Below are 11,080 nucleotides of genomic sequence, written 5' to 3' on the forward strand. Positions count from 1 at the left end.
ATTTTTTGTTTAATTATTGTTTAATTATTTAAACAACCCTCCAGTCTTTAGGCCCATGCCATTGTCAGAGATGGAGAGAATGGAATGTGGAGATGATTTTTCTTTTGCAAAGTGCTGAAGTTCCAGGAATCTCTACTTAGAAGGAAGGATAATGTCAAATTAATCAAATACTCACCCTCCTGCATTGGATCTTAGAGCCTCTTCACAAGAGAGTGCTTCTATAAAGGTTATTATGTTCCTGTCATAGAGACTTCTAATCCTTTTTTGTGTTGATGGGAATGGCACAGAACTTAGTCTCTTAAATGCTCTGGCAATTGATTAGATCAGAAGAGAAGTATTTCTAATAGTGATTTTATCCAGAGTATCCTCTTCAGCCATGGGGAAAGGAATAATGTTTATCTGTGTCAATGGAGCTTCTGATGATGTAAACTGGAGACTTTTATGGTGATTTATGTTTCCTGGGACTTCATTAATAATTCACAGACAAAAGCTCCCACAGGGGCTTATGTCATAAGGGATCCCTCTTATCTGAGAAATAGTCATTAATATTTCCTTTTGTTCTCAATTCTTTAGTTTCTCTCCATGTGCACAATGATCTTTTCAGGTCTTGATCCCAGTGCTTTACCTAGGAATCCTGGGATTAGGAACCAGTTTATGTGAGTTGGTGTTTGGGAATCTTGGATCCTATAGAGATAAAAAAAATAATTTTCATGACTGAAGTACCTTGAATTTAGAGGTCATAGTAATTGAGGAAGTTGGATGACTGTCAGCCCTAAGGATTCAAGGGAGTGATGAAATGTGGTAAAGAAGTGTGATAGTGAGGCACTGGACTTTTTAGAGAACTGATAAAGTGAACTAGAGTTAGATGACACCAACAATTAGGAGGCCAGATGACCAATTTTTGAAGATATTATAGAAGTGATATCTTTTTTTGTGATTTTTCCATTTCAAAATAACCTATACAATGAATACTATGCATTGTTTTCAAAACTGCCCAGCTTTTCTTTGTTTCCTGACTGGTTTTCTTTTGTTCTCTGCTGTGCACCTATTACTTCCCCCCCCATACTATAAATATAACTATCTTTTCTTTCACTATTAGAGAGATACCTTTCCACTTTTCTGGTTCTCTCTTTGTGTTCACTCACAGTATTGCAATAAAACTTGGGAAACTGAGTCACTGAGTCTTGTAATTCTTTTGGGACAACTCACAATCAATTTGACCCTAAATCCATCCCACAAGTATGGGTAAATTGATTATCAGTCTCATTATACTAATCTCCACTTTAGGGAGGTATAGGAGAGGGTTTATCCTAATTTGGAGTTCCTGGGGGCTTAAGCCAACCCTCAGACAGGTACCTTTTTCCATGGAGGTGTGCTTTGGGGGTTTACATGTCATAAGGTGAATATGGAGACAAATTTGGCCTTTTCTATGCATGTTACTTTTTGATTCCCATGCTTAGTTTTGAAATATCTTCATTTATCAGTTTGAATTTCTATGCCTTATCTGTGTACCATTCTTATAGTTAAGGTCTCTATGACCTGCCTCTTTATGTTCTTGTAATGAGTGCTGATTAATGTGGGTAATGAGAAACTAGGCCCTGACTTGTATTAATGAAGCCTCAAGTCTTAAGTTATCCATTAACTGTTCTGAATCCCTTTGTAAAAATATTTTAGCTAACTAGCTGGCCTAATTTGGGGGGACTAATCTAACTGATGGGTCTAATCTTACTGGAGGACTAATCTGGGGACTTTTGACTGGCTGGCTATCTGACTGCTATTAATTTAATATGGGCTGTTTAAAAATTTTTCCACACTGCTCCCAAATTGCTAACAAATGATTGATTAAGATGCCTCTTAATTAAATAACCGAAGCAGAATTTACTTATAAAAATCAATGTAAAAGATAAGGGTTAAGAAATGCAAATTATACAACCTGTCTGCTTTGAATATAATAAGGGCCATTGCTGCCTCTTGCCTTAGGGTATGCTCCAGCTTTCTCCAACTTTCACTCTTTTTCTCCTTCACTCTAGCTCCCCTTTCACTGCTCAACTCCTTTCTTCTAACTCCAAGCCCCTTGCTTCACTCTTCTTTTTTTTTTTTTTGGTGAGGCATTTGGGGTTAAGTGACTTGCCCAGAGTCACACAGCTAGCAATTGTTAAGTGTCTGAGGCCAGATTTGAACTCAGGTCCTCCTGAATCCAGGGCCAGTACTCTATCCACTGCGCCACCTAGCTGCCCTCCTTGCTTCACTCTTTAACTTCTCTTTCACTACCATAGCCTCAGTTTCCTTAGCAAACCCCCTTTCTATACTGTCCTGACAAACCCCCAAGCACTTCTTCCCTCACTGACCTCCTTGTGTTCTCTTAGTCCTCTGGCGTCTTCCAGTCTCCTTGCTCTTAGCTTTTTCTCCATCTCCCCCCTCCTTACATAGCCTCAGTCTAACACACTAAAATAAACCTTTTCTCCATACCGTTCTTTTTCTGTCTGTACCCTCTGTCAATCCTCTCCCCTCAGCATCTCTAGGTCTCTGTATTGTAGCCCTTTCTCACTTTTTCCCCCTCCTTGTACTATCTCCCTCTGTTCTCTTAATCTTCTGGCCTCCCCTTCACTGTCTTCTCCCATGTATATATGTTCCTTCTCTCCCCTCAAACCTCAGGCTCCCTGCGCCCCAACATGTGCCAAGCTAATCTGCCGGTCGGCCGCACTAGGGCTGTGCCCAGCAGGGCTTGATGGGGCCTGTGCCCCTTCCTGCGCACCTGGGACCTCCACATGGGCCACACTAGGGCCTGGCAGGACAAGCCTGGGATCTCCCGGGCAGCTCCCTTCAGGGCGTAGGGAGCTGGGGCTTTTTCCCACAGCCATACTGTAAAGCCCATGGGGCTTTCTTTGGCTCAGTTGAAGTAGAGGGGGGAGGGGCACCAGCCTCTCCTACACAGCAAAACCCCCTGAGGGTCTAAGGCTTTTTAATCTCAGCCAAAAGGCAGGGTCCCCAAATTAAAATAAATTTCCACACTTTTTAGAGCTCATATCTAAATTAGAGCTTGGGTCTTAGGTTATTCTGTTAACCCCTTTTTTTGCCTCCTACATCAATTTGACATTTATTATTGAAAAAGGAGTGGCTTTTTATGCTCTATTATCTTCCTTTGAATATGATCCCAGATCTTCTCTATCACCATAGCAAATATCTATGGTTTGATCCTTTCTTCTTTGTTTACTCATTTTTATTTGTATATATACATATATACATATATATATATATACATATATATTTATACACACACATATATATACACACACACATATGTATATATTATATATATGTGTGTGTGTGTGTGTGTGTGTGTGTGTGTGTGTATAGTTTTTAACAACTATTAGTGTAATCAAGTTCTAGTCCCGAGTTATGGGGAAAGATGCTCCAAGCCTCAGGTCCTTCTTAATGTTATTTTCTGTGGTCTGTCTCAGGGCCCAACCTTGGGCTCTCCTCTCAATATCATGGCTAGCCTACCCCCCACCCCCACCCCTGTCCTGCAAATGATCTTGCTCCTTACAGTCCCTCTGTTGGCTGCAAACTACAGCTGTCTTCTCTGCCCCAGAACTGAAAATAGGGACTCTGCTCTACTGCAAGTGCCCACAGTCAACAGGGTTCTCACCCCTTGCTACAGCAAACATTAGATGTGGTGTAACTCTTCCCCACAGTCACAGTCCCCAGGATGTGTCTGGTTAGCATAGCTGTGCTTGGCATCCCTCCACAGTGGAAGCTCCTTCAATCTTCTCCTACTCAGTCTTCTGACCCTCACATTGTCTGGAAGATGAAAGTTTCTAGGGCTGAGGCTGCCTCTCAAGCAAGCTTCCCCTAGGGCTTGTTGTTTTTTGATTCTGTAGAGTCAGCCTGGAGGTGTTTGCCCTTTACTCAAGCTGAAGCTTCACCCTTGGAGGTCAGGTCTTTCCTGAGGTCTTCCTAAATTGTCTTAGGAGGACAACTGCTTTTTTTTTTTTTTGTTTTTTTTTTTTTTTCCGGTAAGACAATTGAGGTTGTGACTTGCCCAGGGTCACACAGCTAGTAAGTGTTAAGTGTCTGAGACCGGATTTGAACTCAGGTACTCCTGACTCCAGGGCCGGTGCTTTATCCACTGTGCCACCTAGCTGCCCCGAGGACAACTGCTTTACCCTGTGTTTATTTCTACTTCTCTAAGATGATGTTCCATCTTTTTTGTAGAGGAAATTTGGAGAGCTGAAAGTTTTCTGATCTACTTTGCCATCTTCCCAGAATACTTTCTCTTCATCCATATTCTTTAATGGGGAAGGAGTCCCCAAGATATATATGCAAGTCTTGACTCCCTTCCTATCGAATGCCCAATGTTACTCAGTGACAACAGTGAATTGCAAATAAACCTGAGAAAAATTAACATTATACTATTATAGTAACAACCAATTATTAATTTGTGATCCATCTTTTTTTTCTTCTATTTTTCTCAAGATCTCACTCCTAAAAAGGCCAGTTAGTGTGTTAAGGACATGATTGAATGTTATAACTCCAAGGCCCACACCCAACTGGGAATCTGAACGTGATTTCCTTTATAAACAAGGCCCAGCTTGAGTTAGATCCCTATTCAGGATGGATAAGCTTGTGGTCTTCATCTCTTCATTTGACTTTGGTATAACTTGGTTCGTGAAGGTGAAAATTAGCCAGAGAAGTCCAGATCCAAATGGCTTTCCCCATCCAAATTGCTGGAGGCTCCAAAGTCTCATGATCAAGTCACATTGTCAGCAGGAGAGACTGAGGACTCTCAGTCCGCTGATTCTTTTTTCTTTTCTTTTTTTTTTGTGGGGCAATGGGTTTTGAGTGACTTGCCCAGGGTTACCCAGCTAGTAAGTATTAGGTGTCTGAGGTCAAATTTGAACTCAGTTCCTCCTGAATCCAGGGCCGGTGCTTCATCCTCTGCTCCATATAGCTGCCCTTCAGCCCACTGATTCTTAAGTGCCCATTAATCAGGATTTAGTTTCACCTGTCAGGGAAGTTCTCAATCAGAAGGAACACACCTGATTTAAAGTTTTTCAGAGTTTCCCTTGTCTTAGATTACTGAGAGACATCATTGACCATTAGTTTTTTATTATTGGCAGGCCTAGTTAATAAACTGATTTTTATTACCTCAAACTTTGTTTCTTGGAATTTTACTCACAACAAACATATTTATCCAAGCTGATGGCAAACAGAAATCAGAGAAGTTATATGGATGAGAATATATCAGCCAGTACATAGAACAAAGGGGCTCTCCCAATGGGAGCAAGGTAATTCAGCTCAACCAAGAGAGAATCTCATATATTGCTCAAGGAGAATTTCCCTGAAATCTTTAGTGTAATAAGCTTGATTGAGATGCCAGCTCTTCTCTATGTCATCTTCTTCCCAGTCTTTGTCTACCTTCATAGATGCATTACTGAAGATAGTGTAGATTCATTTGTCTTCTTTCCTGAAAATGGAAGTCTTAAGATCAAGGTTTCTTTTTTGCTAAGCTCTCCTCAAGTTCACAGTTTTGCCCTACCAAACCCAAACCCTCATATAATTGACCACTCAATGCTCTGCCACTTATTCAGGAGCCTTGAGCATCTAGTGATTAAATCCTATTATAATACATTTTAGAAATTTCTATTTCAGTTCATTTCAACAAAAATTAAGTACCTATGCTGTGGAAAATACTGAGTTGAGGGCAAATTAATGAATGAATGAATGAAAAAGCATTTATTACGTATGTCCTACAGTTCCAGGCACTGTGCTAAGTATTGGAGCCACAAATAATCTTATTTGTGGCTATCTAGTCCTTGCCGTGAAGAAGTTTATATTCAAGAGGGGAAGACATATAGAATGGAGGGGTGGCAAGGGAGGGACTGTTTATTCTGGGCAACTGTAGAGATAGTGGATGTAGTGATAGGGCAATTGACCAATTCTTTCTGGAAATAATGATGTTTCTGATTCTTTTTTTTCAGGGGTAGAAGTAAATAGTATATGCATGGATTAGTGCTTCATAGCAGGATGATAGGTGGATTGGATTGACATGAGTCTATGAAAGGTTTTCTTGTCACTCAGAAGCCCATGCATCCAGAGGATGAACTAGGGTGATAGGTCTGGGTACGAGTGAACGGTAGAGTAGACCAAAACAACAGGGCGAGAAGATGAACGGTTAAAGAGGCAAAACTAGAATCATCCTTTCCCTCAAGGAAATTACACTCACAAGATATATAGGTGCTGCTACCTTGATTCCAATTGGCAAGCCTGGGGTTCTATAATCCTAACCATGTAAATCATGAGCTTTCCATCAGTGTGCTTTCATTTACATTTAACCTTTAGACATGGTGCTTGTTTTTATTACTTGAGGTATCATAGTAAGAGCATTGCTTGCCTCTAACTTAAACTTTGGGTACATTGTCACACAAATCTAAGGAAGTTAGGTTTAAGACCTGGTTTTGCTATTGACTTTCTCTGTGAATTTGGGCAAGTCATTTAGGTTTTTGGGGGTCAGTTTCTTCAAATGATAAACAAGTGGGTTAGAGTTGTAAAAGTGTAAATCTTCTCACTCAAAACTCTCTGTATCACTTATCTTGTGAAAATTTGGTGATTTAATTCCTAGTTGTAATAATGATTGCCCCAAAGAAGGCTATGCAGAAAAATTCATTTCCTCACAGATTTTTAAATGAGCAAAGCCATTTTTTAAACATCAGAAGCAGGTTAATCCATGATTGAATTGTATATTATTATCCTTTTCTGTCTACTACTCTGGAATATAAGATAGAGGTATCAAATAGTAGGACAAACATAGATAGAAAAAATCAGCCTACCCTGATTTAAGAATGTTCCCAATGCATTTTTGAGTTGGGCTTCTTAGGATTTACAATGTGTGGGTAGAATCTATGGTTGGTATAAAACATTCTTTTTCTCTCTCTCTCTCTCTCTCCTCAGACTGTACATCATCTAGCAGTCACAAAACTATTTTTTCTGACATTTCTCCTTTCATTAGAATGTTCTTTGTACTACTTTGTTGAAGGCAATTTTGACGTCCTTATTTCTGAGACTGTAGATGAGGGGATTTAGCATGGGCACTATGATAGTATAAAAGACAGAAGAAACTTTCCCCTGATCCATGGAGCTGGATGAAGATGGCTGTAGGTACATGAATGCACAAGAGCCAAAAAAGACACCAACTGCTACAATATGGGAGCTACAGGTGCTGAAGGCTTTTGATCTGCCTTCAGTGGAACGAATTTGTAAGATGCTGGAAATGATAAAAACATAAGAGCAAATAATGGTCACCATTGGGAAAAAGATATTAAATGCACCAAATGACATGATTACCACTTCATTCACATAGGTACTAGAACAAGAGAGTTTCAAGAGTGGAAGGAGATCACAGAAGTAATGATTGATAACATATTCTTTACAGAAGAGCACTCTAAATAAGCACACAGTGTCAGTTGTGGCCTCAACCAGGCCCAATGCATACACCCCACTCACCAACAATGAGCACACTTGATGAGACATCATAAGACTATAAAGAAGGGGATGGCATATAGCAACATAGCGGTCATAAGCCATGACAGCCAACATGTGACATTCAGAGATTCCAAAAATGGCAAAAAAATAGAACTGAGTCATGCACTCAGGGTAGGAGATAGTGTTCTTCTCTGACACAAAGTTCACCAGCATTTTGGGGGTGATGATAGTTGATTGACAGAGATCAATGAAAGACAAACTGCAGAGGAAATAGTACATGGGGGTGTGAAGATGAGAACTGAGTCTAATCAGTATGATCATGCCCAGGTTCCCCACCACAGTGATCACATAGATACCCAGGAACAGGAGAAAGAGGGGCAGCTGGAGCTCTGGCTGGTCAGTCAGTCCTATGAGGATGAATTCAGTCACTAGAGAGTAATTACCTGTAGCCATTCTTTTTGAATATAGAGTAAGAGGAGGCAAGAACCTGTAAATATGAGAGGAAAAAAGAAGTCCTCATTATTACTAGTCTTAAGTGAGGGCACAGACAAAAGAGTAAAATTATAATGTAGATTTTGATTATCCCTTTCTGCCTCTCTTTTTCTACAACCAGGTACAGGAAAGGCTATAGATCAAATGTACCTAAATTCTGTCAGTGTATTTGTTAGTCATTATTTGTTATCCATAACAAAATGTGTGATTTACCGTGATCATTACCCTAGATAAAAACATAGATGCTATGCACATCAAATTCGAACTTGACAAAGCATGGAGAGATCATTAACTTATAATTTAACCAAGACATGATCCAAAAAATTGTGGCAGGTTAAGACAATGGGCTGAATCAAATATAATGAAATGTAATAAGGATAAATGAATGATGCTTCATAGCACTTAAAAGAATCCATTTCAAGACCACAAAAATGTGGAGGAATGTTTATAAGTTTGTTTTTTTGTCAAAGACCTAGCGTTTTTAGTTGGCTGCAAACTCAATATAAATGAACAATATAATATGGCAGTCAGTTAATACAATCTTGTGTTACATCAAGAGAGGTATAGATTCTAGGAATAAGGAGGTGATCATTGGTTAAACTACTTGTTGGGTACTTTATCCAGTTCTTGTTCCCATAATTGAGGATATTGACCAAGAGAAGAACATCCAGCAAAAGGTCAATGAGGGTCATGAATGATATTGAATGTGTGGCATATAAGGATGATTAGAATGACTTGTGAAAGTTTAGTATTCAGAAAGCATGAATCAATGGGAAATGATAATTGTTTCTCAGTGTTTTTAAGGGCTATCATGTGACAAAGGGATTCAACTTGTTCAATTTGTGCCAAAGAGCAATGCATGAAAGTTGCAGAGGCAAATTTAGCCTTCATGCAAGGAAAAAAATGCAGAACAATTGTGCAGAACCAAAATTGACCTAGGTTGCCTGGGCAGGAGTGAGCTCCCCGTCAGTGCACATCTTCAAGCACAGGCTGGATGACTACCACTCCTCTAGTGGGTATTGGGGGGAGGTTTTGGGGGTATGGTTTGGACCAGATGGAAGGTTCCTCCCAACTCTAAGATTCTGCAATTCTATAATTCTGAGCAGTAGTTACTCATACCTCCAAAATCTCTTTCTACTTTTTCAAAAATCTGTTCCCATTCTTCAGCACCATGCCATTGTCAGAGATGGGTAGAATGGAATATGGGGATACTCTTTCTTTTGCAAAGTGCTGAGATTCTATGAATTTCTATTTAGAAGGAAGATTAATGTCAAATTAATAAAATACTCACCTTCCTGCATTGGATCTTAGAGCCACTTCACTCACAGGGTCCTGGCAGATAAATGTATTCTATGAAGATTGTTATAGTCATGGCATAGAGCCTTCTAATCCTTTTAATCTTGCTGGGAATTAGGGCACAGAACTTAGTCTCTGAAATGCTCTGGTAATTGATTTGATCTGAAGATAATTATTTCTAAATTCGATTTTATCCAGAATATGCTCTTTAGCCACAGGGAAAGAAACAGTGTTCATCAGTGTCCATGGAACTTCTGATGATGTAAGTGGAAGTTTTTATGGTGGTTTATAAGCCTCCTGCGATCTCATTAGTAATTCACAGACAAAGGTTCCCACAGGGACTTATCTCATAAGGGATCCCCCCCTTTCTAGAAAGAAGTGATTGGTATCTTCCTTTTGTCCTCAAATCTTTGCTTTTTATTTTCTGACCATGTACACAATGCTCTTTTCAGGTCATTATCACAGTGCTTTATCTAGGAATTTTGGGATCTGAAACTAATTTGAGTTGGGTGTTGGTATCTCAGTAATATTAACTTGAAAATTAATGAAACAATCAATATAGGAGAAATAAGGTTTTTAAATGGGGCAGAGAAGTTATAAATCGGAGTATAGCAAAACAAGAAGCTAGGAATACCCAAAGATGGGGACTGAGGACAGGGTTTGTATGGGGTAACATAACAAAGGAAACTATGAGACTGTCCTTGAGTTAAGTGTAGAAATTACTTAATGTAAATGAACTTCTAACAAAAGGAACTATAAGACTGCCCTTACGTTAAAACTACTTTATGTAAATTGACCCTTTTACATAATAACCTAAAGTCCTGGGAGTAAGGTGGGGAATCTTTGGGAGGGGATAGTTTGTTTGGGAGAGATCCATAAGACAATGAAGAGTCTGGAATTGACAAAGATTGGTTAGTTCCAGGCAATTCATTGGCCTGGGAAGTGGCAGTAGGTGTTGATCATTCAGTTCTCAGTAAATTTTATGGTTATCATTCTCTCTTGGTCAAGATGAATTCTGGAATTCATCAATGATCAAAAATAGTGTTGGGGTATGAAACACAGGATACTCAGGCCATGTCTAGTGTCTTGGGAAAGTGGTCTACTCTGCTGTTGTCTACTTCTTTTTCTAGGTCAGATGAAATTTGGTCTCATTGGTAGTGTGTCTGTCCATCCATTCAGGGGTTGGAGCCTTCTTCAAATGTGATAAGTGGATCCAACTGTCAATTCCTTTCAGTTTTACAGCAGGGGGGTGATCAGCAGGACTTTGTAGGGGCCTTTCCATCTGGGCTGTAGGGAATCCTTGTGTAGGTACCTTTTCCAATAGACCCAGTCTCCAGATTCAAACTGTAGGTTAGACTGAATTAAGGTTGAGCTTCTAGAAAATTACTGAGAGACAAGATGATTAAAGTGATGAAAAGGTGAAAGAGAATGTTTACCAAAAGGGGTTGTACTAAAGTTCAGAAGAACTAGGGGAAGGGTTTTTGGCCATGGTAGAATCAATGAGTGCCTCTATCACTGTGAATTTCTTTAGGAATTCTCCAGGTGGGAAAAATCCTTTCTAATAAACACTTGGCTACTGCTGTCCCTGTGGCTTGCCTGTAAGGGAAAGCCTATACCCAATGGGAGAACATACAAAAGATAACTAATACAAACTTATAATTGGAAGAGGGTGGAAGTTGAATAAAATCAATCTGCCAGACTTGAAACAAGGCATCAGGGAGAGGAACTTTTCCAGGGGGAGGTTTTATGGGTATGCTTACATTATATTTAGGACAGATCTCACATTGTAAAAACATCATGTGAGGCTTGC

General features: G+C 39.6%; 1 protein-coding gene across 1 annotated transcript; it reads right to left on the reverse strand.

Annotated features, from left to right (window-relative positions):
- Positions 1-7,005: 7,005 nt before the first annotated feature.
- On the reverse strand, positions 7,006-7,950 carry LOC122751568 (olfactory receptor 8G1-like). The gene has a single exon (XM_043998656.1). It carries the CDS (start codon positions 7,933-7,935, stop codon positions 7,006-7,008), a length of 930 nt encoding a protein of 309 aa, XP_043854591.1. The 5' UTR covers positions 7,936-7,950.
- Between the last annotated feature and the right edge of the window lie 3,130 nt (positions 7,951-11,080).

Source organism: Dromiciops gliroides, chromosome 3, assembly GCF_019393635.1.
Source record: "Dromiciops gliroides isolate mDroGli1 chromosome 3, mDroGli1.pri, whole genome shotgun sequence".
NCBI lineage: Eukaryota > Metazoa > Chordata > Mammalia > Microbiotheria > Microbiotheriidae > Dromiciops > Dromiciops gliroides.